Source organism: Eptatretus burgeri, chromosome 10 (assembly GCF_056783735.1).
Source record: "Eptatretus burgeri isolate ZD-2024b chromosome 10, Ebu_testis_v1, whole genome shotgun sequence".
Taxonomy (NCBI): Eukaryota; Metazoa; Chordata; class Myxini; order Myxiniformes; family Myxinidae; genus Eptatretus; species Eptatretus burgeri.
Window position 1 is genome coordinate 30501253 of NC_140970.1, and position 20314 is coordinate 30521566.

A 20314-nucleotide genomic window follows, 5' to 3' on the forward strand; every position below is an offset into this window, starting at 1 on the left:
ATGTCGTTGAAAGCCTGGATCTTAGTTTTGACCCAGGAAACCCGTAATCCCAGCGGCTCCGACTCCTCATGCAGCACCTCCAGGGCCCCCAAAAGGATATCTCGACTCTCCGCAAAGATGACTGCATCATCTGCGAATTCAAGGTCAGAAATCTTGACATTCCCAAACGATGCACCGCAAATTGATCTCTCGGTCATCGTCCCCAGAATCCAGTCCATGCAAGCGCTGAAAAGTGTGGGGGCCAGTACACACCCCTGAAGAACTCCAATAACAATTGGAAATAAGTCAGAGATGGCACCACCACATCTCACAGCACTTTCAGTACCAGAATGTCATTCAGACATCAGATCGATCAGTTTTGGTGACACCCCACGAACAACAAGAATCCTCCAGAGGGCATCCCGATTCACTGAGTCAAACGCTTTACAGAGATCAACATACGCTGCAAGCAGCCCCTGCCGAAACTCATCTGTGTTTTGTGAGGACCCGAAGAGCAAGGATACGGTCAATCATTGACCTCTTTGGTGTAAAGCCTGACTGCTCTGGACGCTAGTGCTCAAGCAGATGGTGGCGAACCCTATCAAGGATTATCCGAGCAAAGACCTTGCCTGGCACTGAGAGCAGCGTGACTCCTCGGTAGTTGTTGCAGTCCTGGCAATCACCTTTCCCTTTCCAGAGAGGGACAACAAGGCCCTCTTCCAATCAGTTGGGATGATGCCTGCGTTCCAGGCTGGACTGAAATGTCATAAAAATAGAGTAAAGTTAATACAGAGAATATCAACTGTGGATTCTCAGAGGCATATTTAAAAGTATTGTTTCAAAAGATAAATTAATCATTTAAGATACATTTTTAGGTTACTTCTTGTCAAGGAAACGGATTCTGACCATATGTGGGGTCAGAACTTGGAAGTGACGTGTACATTGATTTGCTCAGTTGCTCTCTGTGCAAGTGCTTCCATGATGTTACACCTGCATGAAAAATGCTGCGTGAGGTGTGACAGAGAGGGTCATAATCTTCCCAGCAGACTGAGAAAAATCTCATGAAATTTGAACTGAAAATTGAGGGTTGAGTACTTTATTTTCTGGAAATGCGAGAAATATCATACATTTGCAATTATCGACCGTTATTCGTACAAGAGGCTGAGTTATCGTACAAATGCGATACTTATCGGGCATCTGGCAACCCTGAGTTGCACTCACAATGCTTTGCTTTACATTTGTAGTACTGTCACAACAGGAAATGGCACCCGTTCCCGAACCTCGCTTGCCCTTTTTCTCTTGATTTTTGAGATTTTGTGACAAGGGAGTACATGGTCCTGCCAGAATAGACAACACCGATGACAGCTCCAGCCAAAGTAGACAATGCTGTTGTCTGAAGCTTGTTAAAGCGAGCAGTGGCTTGTTTTTGCTGTTGTGGTGTCCGTGGCTTTCAAGGCAGACAACATACTGTACTACACGTCGACCGACCCCAGTAAATAATACTTTTGACCTTCGACCACAAACTACTACGTAAACCGTTATCCCACAGTTAAATAAACCACAAACGACATCTATAGTCTGGGATCCAGGGTCCAAAAAGGCCCTTAAAAATGAAGTTACCTGTCACGGAAAGATATACTTTGCAGGCCACCTTTTTTGCAAGTTCAGACCCTTAGGGAACAGAATCCAGAGGCCTGCTCTGCCTGAGGAATTGCAAAATTGGAAAAAAAATGCATTTTTTACCACTACTACCATCAAAAAAATAAAAAATGCAGAATTATAAAGTTAGGGTAATTTTAATGGAAATAGTACTAAACTTGGCACATTAGTAGAACATAACATCCTGAAAAATGCCACTATACTTTTGACATAAAATTTCCAAGATGGCCGCCATTTTTTTTCAAGATGGGACATTATGTTTGACCATGGATATCAATCTTCCATTATACGTTGAGTATTATTCAAATTGTTTCATTGCTTTGTGTTTGTTATAAAACCATTGCATGGTTTACACTATTAGGGAGTGCAATGCAATGTATTGGTGCTTGTTTCTGGTGTCAAATCTGTTATCCTCCCAATGTTGACCCGAACGATTTAACACATATATTAAAAAGATATTGCGAAGTTTTGAGTTTCTCATATGTCTGTGACCCTCAGATAAATAATTTGGAAATATACATAAATGCTGCCCTTATCTTCTAAAATTCTTATTTTTTTTTCTCAATAAAAATATCCATAGTTAAAAGAAAATTCATAGAATATTTGACATGTCAAATGATTACATTATTTTTATTTTATTTAAAAATCATGTACACAACTAATATCAGGCTGGATATTTAAGATTACATTTTCACTGTCTTGTTTAAATAAAGTAATAAAAATATTACAAAATGCATTTTGAAACAATGAATACTCCCTCTCTTCCAAATTGGCATACGAGCAGACGACAACATTGAAGCAGATCTCCACAGCAAAAGGTACGTATGTTGTTATAGTATGCATGAAACCGCATTGGAATGTTGCATAATATATGTGCAAGTGACCATGTTATCAATTAAACAAAACATACCCATTATAGTAGGGCGGCTAAGGCAGTGGTATGTGCATTTTGTGTTAAAAGCATGAAACTTGGCACACTTACACATTGACCCATACCTTAAAAAATTAGATATAGAGCCCACTTGCCACGGACCAATTAGAGGCCTGGTTACATGTAAAAGTTTTAGGCGGAATAGCATTTATGCATTAAATAATAAGATTAACTAGAACTGCCACTTTATAACTGCTGGCAGTGATGACCGGGTACCCAGTCCGTCCGCCTTTGATACAACATGGGACTTTCTGCAGATGACAGTCGCAAAGTTTCGCATTCATGGGGAAAGTGGTTCCAGAAAAAACATTATTGAAGAGTGATGCAAACAGAGGCCTGCTTCGATATGGCGTGGGACTGAAGAGCTGCGAACCGGGCAGCAAAAAGCGTTCAATTTCCTTATTACTGGCGAACAGATTCAAATAATTAAATAATTCTGGCTGCCAAACCGTGTGACCGATCAGGTTGAAATTTTAAACTTTTGTTTCTCATATCGGCTAAATTAGAAATTTGAAGTTTCGTATATATAGAAGCAGTGGTTCCAGAGTAAACATTAATTAATATTTATCCTTCAATCCAAGATGGCGGCCAAACCATGTGACTTGTGATGTCATAATTTTCACCACATGTGCAAACACAATCGTAGACGATAAGTGCAAATTTTCGCTTCGCTAGGTTAAGCAGTTCCAGAGAAAACATTATTTAATATTTTTCTTAAAACCAACATGGCTGCCAAACCCTGGGCCCGATCCCGTTGAAATTTCAAACCCTCATTCCGCATGACTGTTGCACCATAAAGGTGATGTTTCACATTTATTGATGCAGTAGTACCAGAGTAAACATTAATTAATATTTTTCCTTCAATCCAATATGGCTGCCAAACGTTGCATCGTACCTCAAAAGGGGGTGGGAACTTTTTATTCGTCATGGAGAGGCGGTCATAGTGGTCGAGTTTCGCCTGGATCTGTTCAGTCGTTTCAGAGAAAAAGACGTTTGAAGATATTGTTTTTCAATCCAAGATGGCTGACGAACCATGTGACCTATGACATCAGAAATTTATATTCTGCTTCCAACTGGGTATTGGAACACGTTTGTGAAGTTTCGTGTTAATCGGTAAAGGTGCGTTTTTCTATCCAAGATGGCCGCCAAACCATGTGACGTGTGACGTCATAATTTTTATCATGCGTGCATACTGCCCTCTCGATGATAATTACAAATTTTCGATTCGTTTGGTTAAGCGGTTCCAGAGAAAACATTATTTAATATTTTTCTTAAATCCAAGATGGCGGCCAAACCATGTGACTTATCAATTCGAAATTAACAAACTTATATCGCCTTACTCTCCCGAATATATTTCTGAAATCTCCCCTTCAGTGGACCAGCGCTTCTGGAGAAGAAGATGTTTGAAGGTTTTAGGGTTTTTTCAAGATGGCCGCCAAACCATGTGACCGATCAAGAAGAAATTAACAAACTTGAGAAAGGATCTCATGGGGAATATATCTGTGAAGTTTCGTCTTAATCTGTCTTGCCCTTCTGGAGAAGAAGATTTTTAAAATTTATTCATTTTCAATCCAAGATGGCTGCCGAACCTTGTGACCTATGATATCATAAATTTAAATTCTGCTTTCCATCGTCGACCCGAACAAGTGTGTGAAGTTTCGTGAAAATCGGATAAGGTCTATTTTTCAATCCAAGATGGCCGCCAAACCATGTGACTTCTGAGGTAAAAATTTTTTACCATGTATGCAGACTTGAGGGAGGAAGGCAATTGCAAATTTTCGCTTCGATGGCTTATGAAATACCAGAGAAAACATTATTTAATATTTTTCTTAAATCCAACATGGCGGCCAAAACATGTGATCTATCACTTTGAAATTAACAAACTTGCATCGCAAACATGTCCCGAATATAGTTGTGAAATCTCGCCTTCATGGGACCAGCGCTTCTGGAGAAGAAGATGTTTGAAGGTTTTAGGGTTTTTTCAAGATGGCCGCCAAACCATGTGACGTATCAACAACAAATTAACAAACTTGAAAGAGGACCTCAGGGGGAATGTGCCTGTAAAGTTTCGGCTTAATCTGTCCAGCCCTTCTGGAGAAGAAGATTAAAAAAAAAAAAATTTCAAAACAACATGGCGGCCGAATTACGTCACCGATGACGACAAAATATTTTTTTTCTACGATGAATTTTTGTGTAGATGACGCTCAAGAAATTTCAAATTTTTGCCATGTGGCGTTCTACTTGACGAATTTTCACTGGGATACCTCTTCACCGATGACGTCACGAAAAATCACACGTATTCCCGAGAGGGAGCTTGTTAAAATGTATGAAGCGAAATTTTTTTTACCCTAGAAGATTTCAGAGTTACAGAGCTCCAAAGTTTTTCTGTTTTTTCAAGATGGCGCCCGTACCACGTGACCTATGACGTCATAATTATCAATTATGTATGCTATCAAAAAAGATACATATTTGGTGAAAATTTTGTGTCGATTGGTCTTACCATTTCTGAGAAAATGGCATTTAAAGCGAAAAAATTTGGAAATTTTGCAAATTTACGGCGGAAGAAAAATAATAATAACTAGAACTGCCACTTTATAACTGCTGGCAGTGATGACCGGGTACCCAGTCCATCCGCCTTTGATACAACATGGGACTTAAATCAGAGTCGCAATTTTCGCATTAAAAGGATAAGCGGTGCCAGAGAAAACATAATTTAATGGTGATACAAACACAGGCCTGCTTCGAAACGGCGCGGAACAGACGAGTTACGAACCGGGCAGCACAAAGCGTTCAATTTCGTTATTCCTGGCTTCCAGATTCAAATAATTAAATAATTCTGGTTCCAAATCAGCATGACCGATCAGGTTGGAAATTTTAAACTTTTGTTTCGCATGTCGCCTGAATTATAAATGTGAAGTTTCGCATGTATAGATGCAGTGGTTCCAGAGTAAACATTAATTAATATTTATCCTTCAATCCAAGATGGCGGCCAAACCATGTGACTTGTGATGTCATAATTTGCAACATGTATGCAGATATCATGGAGGATGACAGACGCAAATTTTCGCTTCGATAGGTTAAGCAGTTCCAGAGAAAACATTATTTAATATTTTTCTTAAATTCAATATGGCTGCCAAACCATGTGACCTATCAATTAGAAATTAACAAACTTGTATTCCCTACTCATGTGCAATAGGGGTGTGAAGTTTCCCCTGATCAGATCAGGTGTTCTGGAGAAGAAGATGTTTGAAGGTTTTAAGGTAAATTCAAGATGGCCGCCAAACCATGTGACCAATCAAGAACAAATTAACAAACTTGAGAAAGGACCTCATGGGGAATATATGTGTGAAGTTTCGGCTTAATCTGTCTTGCCTTTCTGGAGAAGAAGATTTTTAAAATTTATTCATTTTCAATCCAAGATGGCTGACGAACCATGTGACCTATGACATCAGAAATTTATATTCTGCTTCCAACTGGGTATTGGAACACGTTTGTAAAGTTTCGTGTTAATCGGTAAAGGTGCGTTTTTCTATCCAAGATGGCCGCCAAACCATGTGACGTTTGATGTCATAATTTTTACCATGCGTGCATACACGATGGTAGATGATAATTACAAATTTTCGATTCGTTTGGTTCAGCGGTTCCAGAGAAAACATTATTTAATATTTTTCTTAAATCCAAGATGGCGGCCAAACCGTCTAACGTATCAATTCGAAATTAACAAACTTATATCGCCTACGTGTCCTGAATATAGTTCTGAAATCTCCGCTTCATCCGACCAGCGCTTCTGGAGAAGAAGATGTTTGAATGTTTTAGGGTTTTTTCAAGATGGCCGCCGAACCATGTGACCGATCAAGAACAAATTAACAAACTTGAGAAAGGACCTCATGGGGAATATATGTGTGAAGTTTCTGCCTTCATCTGTCTTGCCCTTCTGGAGAAGAAGATTTTAAAAATTTATTCATTTTCAATCCAAGATGGCTGCCGAACCTTGTGACCTCTGATATCATAAATTTAAATTCTGCTTTCCATTGATGACCCGAACAAGTGTGTGAAGTTTCGTGTAAATCGGATAAAGTCTATTTTTCTATCCAAGATGGCCGCCAAACCATGTGACTTCTGAGGTAAAAATTTTTTACCATGTATGCAGACTTGAGGGAGGAAGGCACTTGCAAATTTTCGCTTTGATGGCTTATGAAATACCAGAGAAAACATTATTTAATATTTTTCTTAAATCCAACATGGCGGCCAAACCATGTGACCTATCACTTTGAAATTAACAAACTTGCATCGCATACATGTCACGAATATAGTTCTGAAATCTCGCCTTCATTGGACCAGCGCTTCTGGAGAAGAAGATGTTTGAAGGTTTTAAGGCTTTTTCAAGATGGCCGCCAAACCATGTGACGTATGAACAACAAATTAACAAACTTGAAAGAGGACCTCAGGGGGAATGTGCCTGTAAAGTTTCGCCTCAATCTGCACAGCCGTTCTGGAGAAGAAGATTTTTTTAAAAAAACACAAAAAACAAGATGGCGGCCGAATTACGTCACTGATGACGTCAAAATATTTTTTTTCTACGATGAATTTTTGTGTAGATGATGCTCAAGAAATTTCAAATTTTTGCCATGTGGCGTTCTACTTGACGAATTTTTACTGGGATACCTCTTCACTGATGACGTCACGAAAAATCACACGTATACCCGAGAGGGAGCTTGTTCAAATGTATCAAGCGAAATTTTTTTACACTAGAAGGTTTCCGAGATACAGAGGTCCAAAGTTGATCTGTTTTTTCAAGATGGCGCCCGTATCACGTGACCTATGACGTCATAATTATCAATTATGTATGCTATCAAAAAAGATACATATCTGGTGAAAATTTTGTGTCGATTGGTCTTACCATTTCTGAGAAAATGGCATTTAAAGCGAAAAAAACTGGAAATTTTGCAAATTTACGGCGGAAGAAAAATAATAATAAAAATAATAATAATAACTAGAACTGCCACTTTATAACTGCTGGCAGTGATGACCGGGTACCCAGTCCGTCCGCCTTTGATACAACATGGGACTTTCTGCAGATGACAGTCACAAAGTTTCGCTTTGATCGGGAAAGTGGTTCCAGAGAAAACATTATTTAAGAGTGATACAAACACAGGCCTGCTTCGAGACGGCGCGGAACAGACGAGTTACGAACCGGGCAGCACAAAGCATTCAATTTCGTTATTACTGGCTTCCAGATTCAAATAAATAAATAATTCTGGCTCCCAAACCGTGTGACCGATCAGGTTGAAATTTTAAACTTTTGTTTATCATATCACCTGAATTATAAATCTGAAGTTTCGCATATCCAGAGGCAGCGGTTCCAGAGTAAACAATAATTAATATTTATCCTTCAATTCAAGATGGCGGCGAAACCATGTGACGTGTGATGTCATAATTTGGACCACGTGTGCAAACATGATGGTGGATGATAACTCCAAATTTTCACTACTCCAGGTTAAGCAGTTCCAGAGAAAACATTATTTAATATTTTTCTTAAAACCAAAATGGCTGCCAAACCCTGGGCCCGATCCCGTTGAAATTTCAAACCCTCATTCCGCATGACTGTTGCACCATAAAGGTGACGTTTCACATTGATTGATGCAGTTCTTCCAGAGTAAACATTAATTAATATTTTTCCTTCAATCCACTATGGCTGCCAAACGTTGTGTCGTACCTCAAAAGGGGGTGAGAACTTTTTATTCGTCATGGAGAGGCGGTCATAGTGGTGGAGTTTCACCTGGATCTGTTCAGTCGTTTCAGAGAAAAAGATGTTTTAAGATATTATTTTTCAATCCAAGATGGCTGACGAACCATGTGACCTATGATATCACAAGTTTATATTCTGCTTCCAACTAGGTATTGGAACACGTCTGTGAAGTTTCGTGTTAATCGGTAAAGGTGCGTTTTTCTATCCAAGATGGCCGCCAAACCATGTGACGTGTGACATCATAATTTTTACCATGCGTGCATAAACGATGGTAGATGACAATTGCAAATTTTCGATTCATTAGGTAAAGCGGTTCCAGAGAAAACATTATTTAATATTTTTCTTAAATCCAAGATGGCGGCCAAACCATGTGACTTATCAATTCGAAATTAACAAACTTATATCGCCTTCCTGTCCCGAATATAGTTCTGAAATCTCCCCTTCATTGGACCAGTGCATCTGGAGAAGATGTTTGAAGGTTTTAGGGTTTTTTCAAGATGGCCGCCAAACCATCTGACCGATCAAGAAGAAATTAACAAACTTGAGAAAGGACCTCATGGGGAATATATGTGTTAAGTTTCGTCTTTATCTGTCTTGCCCTTCTGGAGAAGAAGATTTTTAAAATTTATTCATTTTCAATCCAAGATGGCTGCCGAACCTTGTGACCTATGATATCATAAATTTAAATTCTGCTTTCCATCGTCGACCCGAACAAGTGTGTGAAGTTTCGTGTAAATCGGATAAAGTCTATTTTTCTATCCAAGATGGCCGCCAAACCATGTGACTTCTGAGGTAAAAATTTTTTACCATGTATGCAGAGTTGAGGGAGGAAGGCACTTGCAAATTTTCGCTTCGATGGCTTATGAAATACCAGAGAAAACATTATTTAATATTTTTCTTAAATCCAACATGGCGGCCAAACCATGTGACCTATCACTTTGAAATTAACAAACTTGCATCGCATACATGTCACGAATATAGTTCTGAAATCTCGCCTTCATTGGACCAGCGCTTCTGGAGAAGAAGATGTTTGAAGGTTTTAGGGTTTTTTCAAGATGGCCGCCAAACCATGTGACGTATCAACAACAAATTAACAAACTTGAAAGAGGGCCTCAGGGGGAATGTCCCTGTAAAGTTTCGCCTCAATCTGCACAGCCGTTCTGGAGAAGAAGATTTTTAAAAAAAAAAACACTAAAAAACAAGATGGCGGCCGAAATACGTCATCGATGACGTCAAGAAAAACATTTTCGTCGGTGATTTTAGGCGTAGATGACGCTCAAAATTTTTCAGATTTTTCCTATACGGCGTTCTACTTGACGAATTTTCACCGGTATATCGCTTCACCTATGACGTCACGAAAAATCACACGTGTTCCCCATAGGGAGCTTAGTAAAATGTATCAAACGAAAAATTTTTCCATTGCACGGTTTCCGAGATACAGATGTCCAAAGTTTATCGCTTTTTTCAAGATGGCGACCTACCACGTGACCAATGACGTCATAATTATAAACTGATTGTGCTATCAAAAAAGATACATACTATGGTGAAAATTTCCTGTCGATCGGACTTCGTGTTCCAGAGAAAATGATTTTTAAAGCGAAAAAGGGTGCAAAATGCCGGCGGAAAAAGAAAAATAATAATAAACGGAAGAAAAACAATAGGGTACCCTGTACTCACAGGGTACCCTAATAATAAACAGAAGAAAAACAATAGGTTATCCAGTCCATTTGACTGGATACCCTAATAAACAGAAGAAAAACAATAGGTTATCCAGTCCATTTGACTGGATACCCTAATTAATTTAATATAAAATACTTCTGCCTAAAATATTATGTCAGCCAATTATCTATTCTGAATGCAATATTTAAATAATGCCAAAACATTAGGATTTTTGGTTAGGATGGCAACATTAGGAAAACATTAGGAAACCAACAGCTTGGTTTGGTTCGGAAAAACAACATTTTTCATTAGGATGGCAACAGAATTACAAGCATTTTAATAGTCTACTTACCATCCTTGTACAAATATAACCCTCCCATTATTTTTCCTAAGATGCATATTAATAACATGTGAAAATGAAATTTTTGTTTTAGTCCGTTTGATGATGCTACTAATAATTATTTGTTGACATGCAAGTAGCACAGGAAGTGCACCTGCTCCGGTGGTAAATAACCAGAAGGTCATCACTGTAGCCACCTTTAAATGACTGTTTGGCTATCAATTTTCAGAAGAAGGTGAGTAATGCTACATTCATATCGCAGATTATATACTTCTACACTCATAATGATAAAAAATACAATCAAAACATGTAAAGAAACGATATAATGGCAAATGAAACCTATCATCAATTTAGAAATCCCCCCACTCAAACTTTTGACCAATGTACTACTTTCTACAAGACATGTTATACATGTTATATATATTGTGAACCTGAGATGAACTATGCCCCAAATCCTAATATATTTAAATACATATCAAGTCAATGAGATTAATAAAACAAATGGTAAATCTCAACATTCATCTAGTTCTCTAGAATGTCAGGTCACTTAGTGCAAGGGAGCAGTCCTTATTTAGATGTGCATACTTGTTCTTGCTTTAGAAGAAATTGTCTTATTACAAGTGGCTGTACATGTAATGTTTTTGAGATACAAAGATATTCTTGTATTATTCTAGACTGCAACCTATATAACATATTTGTTTCTTCCACAGATTATTTGGCATGGTGGAGGAGACTGAATAAATCATGGAACCAGAACACACAAGGGAGAAAAGATCCCGATCTGACACAGATTATTCCAGATGTTTAATTTGTCAGCATGTATCAGAAACTGTGCTGCTCCAACAATTAATGCCACTGGGTTATCCAGCACTTCTTAATGCTGTCACTAAACGAATGGATGAAGTAGCTTTTAGATTGGAACGAGACATTATAGATGAACATAACTTTATGCTACATGAACCAAAAAATGCATGCAAAATGTCGTAACAGTTATACAAACCGAAAGACACTTGAACAGAAAATACGAAATGTTAAGACTACTGTGAGCATGGGATACAAGAGAAAAGTAGTACAAGCAACTGATACGGATGTAGTGATCATGTGCATTTACTACAGCACATGCATTCCTGATCTTGAAGAACTGTGGGTCCAAATGATGGACACCTTCATCCCAACACATGAGATTGCAGCATCATTGGCAAGGGCTTGTAACATGGAAGCTGAACAAATATGTTCTGTTATCCTCAGTGCCTACATCTTGAGTGGCTGTGATAGTCAGCTATCCATTCCAAAGAGGAAAGAAGCGGGCTTTCAAATGTGCTGTAGACAATCCAGAAAAGCTTCTTCCACTCGCTCAGTATGGCAAACCTGGAGAGAACTTTATCCTTGATGTATCAACTGATGTCATTGAAGCTGCTAGATTCTTCTTTCTGGCCTTCTATACACAATCTGATTTCCTGGCTAGTCTGGATGTCCTGCGTGCACACATTTTCGCTACCAAAAATGTGAGCTCAGATGCCTGCCTCCTACAGAGGATGCATTTTACCTTCACTTGCTACAAAGTCTTCACCAAATGGCTGTGTGTAAAAGTGCTCACATTTCGAAACCAGTACACCCAATAGCAACTGCATTCGGCAGAGAAATCAGGAATGGCAAGCTGGTGCCAATAATGATGACAAAGGATCCAAAGCTAAGAGCTGTACAGGAAAAGTTCTGTAAATGCACGAAGAGCAACTGTCTTCGGAGCTGCCTGTGCGCTCGAGCCAACTCGAAATGTGTTTTTGCTTGCCTTTGCATGGGCGACCCACTGAAATGTGGACGCGTTGAAGCAAACCTCTTGATTCCTGATGAGAACTAAATAATGAACTAGTCAGTGGAATATTCATTTTCATTGATGAGTGCAACATGATACATGTCAAATTTTGCAAGACTTTGTAAAAAGATGTAATTTTACTCAGTGTCAGCATGTGAAACTATTTATATTTATTATATTAGAGATGGTCACAACATAAAAGACACAAAAAGAACTCATGTTGTGCATTTATATCGAATCTGTGGTGAGAACAGACATTTAGTCAGAAATTGACAGCCATTTTGAAAAAAAATGGTAGCCATATTGAATTTTTCATTAAATTTAATAGTGTGTTTTCTTGTCCAACTTTCAAAGGTCGAATAGTACATATATCAAGCAAGTAACACAATTCTGAAAATGTTTCTTTACGGACCAAATTATCGTCAGTCATGCAAAATGGCAGCCATCTTCGAAAGATACAGCCACAATACATTGGGTTTTTTAAGCCAAAAAAAGAGTAAACAAAGCAATGGTTTCTTAACAAACACAAAACACTTGAATAATTGCAATAACTCAGAATATAATGAACATAGATATCTATGGGAAAATATGGCATCCATCTTGGAAAATGGCGGCCATTTTGAAAAGCTTTCGTCAAATTTATAGTGAATACTTTAAAGGATGTTATGTGCTATTAATGTGCCAAGTTTAGTACTATTTTAATTAAAATTACCCAAACTTTATCCTTCTGCATTTTTCAATTTTCCACGAGAGGCGATTGTTTATTTGAGGGTAGTAGTGGATTATTTTTTTTAAAAATGCATTTTTAACCTCCGCCATCTTCGAAGATGGATGGAGGTTACTGTTTTCACCCCTTTCTGTTTGTTTGTTGTTTGCTTGTTTGTTTGTGAACAGTATTACGGAAAAACTCCTCGACGGATTTCGACGAAACTTGGTGGGGGGGTTAGGTATGGTCCAAGGATCATGCCATTAAATTTTGGACTTGGTTCCCCCCCCAAAAAAAATTGTTAGAGACAAAAAATTTTTTTTTGCATTTATACATGTTTTAAGTGATTTCCAACCCCCCCCCCCAAATTTTTTTTTTTACCCCACCCCCCCAAAAAAAATTTTTTTTTTGCATTTCTACATGTTTTAAGTGATTTCCAACCCCCCCAAATTGTTACCCCCCCAAAAAATAATTTAGAGAATTTTTTTTTGCATTTCTACATGTTTGAAGTGATTTCCAACCCCCAAAAAATAGAGAAAATTTCTTTTGCATTTCTACATGTTTTAAGTGATTTCCAACCCCCAAAAAAAATTGTTAGAGAAAAAAATTTTTTTTTTGCATTTCTACATATTTTCAGTGATTTCCAACCCCCCCAAAAAAAATTGTTTGAGAAAAAAAAAATTTTTTGCATTTCTACATGTTTTAAGTGATTTCCAACCCCTCCAAAAAATTGTTACCCCCCCCAAAAAAAAGAGAAATTTTTTTTTTGCATTTCTACATATTTTCAGTGGTTTCCAACCCCCCAAAAAATGCTTTGAGAAAATTTTTTTTTTTGCATTTTTACATGTTTTGATTTCCAACCCCCCCGCCCAAAAAAAAAAGAAAAATTTTTTTTTGCATTTCTACATGTTTTAAGTGACTTCCAACCCCCCCCAAATTGTTACCCCCCTAAAAAAATTTAGAGAATTTTTTTTTGCATTTCTACATGTTTTAAGTGATTTCCAACCCCCCCAAAAAATAGAGAAAATATATATTTTTTGCATTTCCACGTTTTAAGTGATTTCCAACCCCCCCAAAAAATTGTTTGAGAAAATTTTTTTTTTTTTGCATTTCTACATATTTTCAGTGATTTCCAACCCCCACCGCCCAAAAAAAATTGTTTGAGAAAAAAATTTTTTTTGCATTTCTACATGTTTTAAGTGATTTCCAACCCCTCCAAAAAATTGTTACCCCCCCCCAAAAAAAAAAGAGAAATTTTTTTTTTTGCATTTCTACATATTTTCAGTGCTTTCCAACCTCCCCAAAAAAATTGTTTGAGAAAATTTTTTTTTTTTTGCATTATTACATGTTTTGATTTCCAACCCCCCCCACCCAAAAAAAAGAAAAAAAAAATTTTTTTTTTGCATTTCTCCATGTTTTCAGTGATTTCCAACCCCCCCCCCAAAAAAAGTTGTTAGAGAAAAAATATTTTTGCAACTTTTTTTTCAACAATTTCGATTTTTTTTTGCATTTTTACATGTTTAAAGTGATTTCCAACCCCCCCCCCCCCAAAAAAAAAAATGTTGGAGCAAAGAACTATAACTGTCAGCACTGTTGACATCATATTTAATGAATAAGATATAAGGTTCACTTGAGTGACCCAGCAGTATTGGCGGCGGAGGTTTTGCACTCTCCCGAGTGCTCCCCCTCTAGTTTTTCAATTTTGCAATTCCTCCGGCAGAGCAGGCCTCTGGATTCTGTTTCCTAAGGGTCTGAACTTGCAAAAAAAAGTTGCCTGCAAAGTATATCTTTCCGTGACGGGTCATCTCAAATTTTGGTGCCCTGGATCCCAGACTAACACTCCAGGGGAAATGCAGTGTGACCTGCAAGATTACCCTAACCCCCTTAACCCCAACTGCCCTAACCCCAAAACTGATAAATTCCTGGAAGCGACTTCTCTTCTGGACTTGAATTACACCATGACATACGCTGGCAGCAAATGACAAACCCCAAGGGGCAGAACAAAATCCCTTCCACACTGTGCGTGCAAAGAAAAATACCTTCAGTGAAGTTTTCAGAACTTCCAGCTGACTGACTGAGCCGATTACCTTCAATAGTTTCGGTCTACCTGTCCTATTTTAAAACTGGCACGTCTTGCATTTATTTCCGAGGGAGATTGCCCACAGTTGACAATCGGGAAGGACCAATGCCAATTGAACCCTTGGCACCCGAAAACAATGCTGAAGGTCAGATAGTTCGAGGTTATTCATTCATATAGTATATAGCAAGTCATGGAATTTAACACCCTTTCATTTTCCCCCTTACTCCTGCTTCCTCTCACACTTTATGGCCTTATTTTTTATTATCACAAAACAAATATTTTAACGATCATTGAAGGCACATGGAGGAGTTTGAGGACAAATCACATGCAGGACAAGATCATTAGTAAGCAGTCTATTAATGAATTACAAGATGAACACGACAAAAGAGCAATCAGAGATTTCAGACCCTCGCCAGGACTTTTGTGTCGTTTTGTGTAGTGTGTCTTGTGTGTAGTTTTGTGTACTGGTGTGTTACGTAATTAATAAGAGACATAATTAGAACTTCCACTTCATAACTGCTGGCAGGGATGAACAGGTACAAAAACATCCCACTTTGATGCAACCCCGCATTGATTGGACACCTGACCCTGACCCATGACGTTTTTTATTATTATTCAATTGAATTTAGAATGGGATTAACATAAATTCAATTCAAATCTAATGGAAGACTAAACAGGTACAGTCCTGCATTGGAGTAATCAGAAGGAACCAAACAAGCAAAAAGCAAAGATGATGATGCAAAGATGAGGAGGAACCAGGATAGGATTCACATTTCAGCTGCTACTCCTCCACCCTCAAACCCATCCAGGCACAGGCAAGTGAGCCTTATTCAAAAATAAAAATCACAAAGAACCAAGATAAAAAAAATATTAATTAATTATGGCTGCCAGACCATGCATCTGATCAGGTTGAAATTTAAAACATATATTCCCCACCACTACGAGATCATAATGGGTTCACATAATTTGATGAAGCAGTTAAAGAGAAATAATTTTTTTAAGATTTTCACTCAATCCAATATGGCTGCCTGTCCATGTGACCTGTCAATTATTTCAATTATTTGGGAACACCCTGGTATCCCCAAGGCTTAGGAAACACGTGTGAAGTTTCTCTTTGATCTGTCCAGCCATTCTGGAGAAGAATTTTGATAGGTTTTAGGGTAAATCCAATATGGCTGCCAAACCATGTGACCTACGATGTCATAGATGTGAACATTTTGTTCCTCATGGATAGGTGGTCATGGCATACCTGTAAAGTTTAGACTCGATCTGTTCAGCCATTTCAGAGAAGATTTTTGAAGGTTTTTTTTAAATAAAAAAATAATATGGTTGCCAAACCACATGACTGATGACATCATCACTTTATTTTCTGTGGACCAATTTATCCGTAGATGAGACCCTCAAAAATTTTCATACTGATCGCATGTAGCATTCTACGTATGAAATTATGACATCACAACGAAGGCACCGAAGACATCATTAAAAAAAAAAAATTACATTTATTCTCCGTGAGGAGTACTTGCTGTGTGCGAAGTTTCAATTTTTTCCTTGGTGCGGCTTTGGAGATACAGAGGTCCAAAGTGTTTCTTTTTTTCAACATGGCTGCCACACCACTTGACCTATAATGTCATAATTATCATTGAAACATTGTACATGAGTAGTCTCTCCTTTGGTGAAAATTTTTTTTATCAATCCGCAAGCAGTTGCAGAAAAAAACACTAATATTCTGTGCGGACAAACAAACAAACAACAAACAAACAAACGGACCTAAATGCAATACCCTCTCCTCTGGCGAGGGTCGCTAGAACGGCACTTTGTAGAGCGTATACCACCGCCAGGCTGAGCAGTTGACATTTTGTATCCCACTGATCGGCTGGATCTAAATCCGGACCTTAACCAGCCTCTAATCGGCTTGTTCAACTCATCGACATTGTTTTGTCATAACTCATCCACAAATTTTTGAGATATAATGCTATATATCATTTTTGCCCTGTCTCTCAGTGATGAAGAATCACTTGTAAAATTCTAATTTTCTCGAATCTAGATCCGGATTCTGATCTTGAACAAAATCAAATCAATACATCATTGTCACACACCCAACCTGTCCAGCAAATTTCGTCTGAATCCGTCCACAACTTGTTGAGATATCCTGGTCACAGTCACAGACACAGACAGTCAAACAGACAAGGGTGAAAACATAACCTCCATCCATCTTATCTTGGAGGTAATAAACATTGGACAAATACACATCATACATATAGATTTGAAGCTGGGATCACCTGGGATCCTCATTAGCCTATAGTTTAAATCCGAGTCCAACAAGATGATGCAGAGGTAGTATGTGTACCTTTTCAGTTGTCTAACCTGAGTTCAATACTTGAACCGAATATAGACTGTTGGATCAGTGCTTGAGCTATGGAATTGGATCACAAAGTGCCCTGTTCATTAAGCCAGGTGTCCCATCTTATAGTTTTCGATGTGGACAATAAAGATCTTCGGGTCTCTATTGATGAAGAGTATGCGAGTTATCCCCGGCACCATGAATGAATTACAAATTCCTGTCCAAATCAGTCTGGCCAACAAGTTTGTGAAAGACTTGGGCCAAACCTCCCCCATGGCTGACCCCTCAAAAGGGTGAGACAATCGTGGACATTAAATAAGTAGGTCAACCTTTGTGACCATCTAACCCATTGCTTTTCTTTCCATTTCATTTTTCAAAGCCTCCCTCCATTCCCTTCCCAACAACATTCTTTAATCATCCTTGTGTGGTTCTAACTGAGCCTTTCCTTGAGGGAAATTTAACTAAAGATTTTAAAACAGAATATACGAGTACTAGATCACCCCATTGATGATTTGTCTTCTTTTGGTGAAAAATGGATCATTAAACAGCAAATTCCACTAACTGAATCTCCCAGTAATTTCTGTTGAGAAAGTTATGCCTTTGCATATGAATTGTGGGGGGAGGGGGGGGGAGGAGAAAATTAATCTTAAACAGTTTTAAAGAGATTAGAGGAGTGAGAGACTGACAGGATCAGCAAATAATATGCGATGCAGCTCGTTTGTTTAACATTTTATTCAAGCATCAAGTTTATATAAATGGCCCCAAACTTTTAATGAGTTTTCTAGTGCCTTTTAATAAGAATATACGTAATCATGTAAAGTCTAACAAATCTCATTTTCAGACCATCTACCTGTCGGCTACATTGTAACTACAGATGACAAAAATTGAGGCAAAAAAGGAAATATCCAAAAATGATTCACACAAATTAATCACGACTACAATTGCTCATGAACCTGGTGTGAAAAAGCATCATTTTTACCTCCACAGATTGTAAGAAAGAAAACATGGAAACATTGAGGTCCACATTCTCCGGCTATGAGCCTAGCTTCCTCTTTTACACCCTCACTGCTTTCCATTTCCGTTTATCGGAAGTTTGCGATGATTATCCGAACCCAGGAACTGGGAAATCTGGGGACGAGACGCTATTCGTGCGGCAAATGCAAAGAGAAGTGGGAAAGGGCGAAGGGTCCCGGGTTGGAGCACCTCAAGAACGTTCAGTAGATCAAAAAGGTTGTAGTCAGCAAAGCAGATCTGTACACGTGGAAAACAGGTAAAAAGGTTTGAGGTGCTGTAATCAAATGCAGCATGAATGAATATGTATATATTGTTGTGGTTACCAAATTCGCAAACCACCATTCAGGTCCCTTAGGTGAGGTATCTCGGTAAGTACATGTGTAGTTAGGCCCAAACCCGTTGTCTAGTGGGAATACATGTCATTCATGCGTGCTGCGACTCTTCAGGATAGCCGTTTTTCTTTTGCTATCTTTATTTTGGACCAACCGCCATTGTTACCACCACCAACCACCGCTTCACCACAACCGCCACGACCTTCACGTCACACCTCGCAACCGTCGCATCGCCACCGTTCTTGCGCCGCCTGTGGGTACCGGTGTTGGACTCGTGCAGGGCGCGCGCCGAACAGCGTGTACAAAATCACGGATTTTGTGCTTCAAAAACGGATCAAAAACGACACACGCCCACTTTTTGCCGTCCAATCGGTGAGCGAGGGGCGATTTGGCCCCGCCTCCAGGGCGTTGGAGGGCGATCGATATATGCAAATTTATGGATCAAAAAGCATTCACGCCCACTTTTTCTCGGGCCAATGGGGAGCGAAGTGAAAGGTCGAAGGGAGGGGGTCAAAGATGAGAGGGCGAAGCCACGGGGCTGATAAAAAGCGACCGTGTTCGTCAGTCGAGAGAGTAGAGAGTAGGAGAGTCGAGAGGGAACAGAGAGTCAAGACTTCGCGGGCGGTGGAGTTGGCAAGAAGGAGCTGGTCGTCGTGTGCGTTGGAGTCGGAACGGAGGGGACGGAGCTGTGGAGAGGCGGCGAGGGCAGACGAGGGGGTGCTCGCGTCGTGCAGGGAGCTGCACCCCAGGGAGGCCGACAGCGCGACCTGGCCGAGGTGGAGACGCTCGTTGCGGGGCAATAAAAATCCTCTATACCCCGAGCATCAGCAACCCCCTCCTGTTTCCCCCCGCGCTGAGTGGGAGAGATAGCGCGAGGGGTTCCCCACGCGAACACATGTGCTTTGCCCGTTGGAGCTTAACACACACGATCGCGTGGAGAACCCGTCCGGTCCAAATCCATTTACCTGCCTAAACTTTGTCCGTCCGCGGGATCGGCAAATCCACCGCGTGCGTTTCCGGACCGGGACTTCACTCTCGCAAGCGAGCACGTGGCGGTCTCGTGCGTTGCACAGCACGAACCGCGTGCTCACTGCTGGGTGAACCCGGCACGGTCCTCGAAACAACTACAGCCGCTACCCGGCTTCCTTTCCTGTCATGTCGCCGTCGTCGCCTCCATTCAACCCACGCACACCTGCGTGTTACGACGCACACAGTCCACTCCATCACATTCACACCGGGAGACGCGGGTGCGTGCTCCCGCATGCCAACCGACATCTCCCTCACATACCGCTCTCTCACACACACGGTCTCCCTTACACACAGCGACCTTGCACACGGCCGTTCACTCACGCGTGCGGGGGCACTCACCCGCGGTGCCTCACTCGCACTCCGTGCCTCATCCACACACGCGGGGGCACTCACCCGCGGTGCCTCATCCACACACGGTTCCTCACCCACACACGCGGGGGCACTCAACCGCTGTGCCTCATCCACTCCCTGCCTCAGGGGTTCACACAATTTTTTATTATTTGGTTCTCCATTGAGTACCAGCAGAAATGGTTTGGTACTCACGAAACAAAAAAGTCAGCTTCGAGCGTGCTCGTCTGCTTTCCCAAGCCTCTCAGCTTCGTATGCACCCTTGTCTACCTCTGTAAGTGCTCTCTCAGAACGTCCGCTCCAGACGAGACACTCGCAAGCCACTTCTTTTTTT

At 39.9% G+C, this 20314-nt stretch overlaps 1 protein-coding gene and 1 pseudogene across 2 annotated transcripts in view; one reads left to right on the plus strand and one right to left on the minus strand.

Moving 5' to 3' along the window:
* Nucleotides 1-285: 285 nt before the first annotated feature.
* On the plus strand, nt 286-12975 carry LOC147018214 (uncharacterized; annotated as a pseudogene). The gene is made up of 2 exons (XR_015062316.1): nt 286-2456; nt 11028-12975. The product of XR_015062316.1 is annotated as an uncharacterized LOC147018214 (transcript).
* Nucleotides 12976-17971: 4996 nt separating this feature from the next.
* Nucleotides 17972-20314, minus strand: part of GSTP1 (glutathione S-transferase pi 1) — a 38508-nt gene continuing 36165 nt past the window's right edge. Inside the window, exon 7 of the mRNA XM_085897704.1 lies at nt 17972-18508. Coding sequence (XP_085753830.1) covers nt 18320-18508 — 189 coding nt within the window. The 3' untranslated portion in view covers nt 17972-18319. The remainder of the gene's footprint in view (nt 18509-20314) is intronic.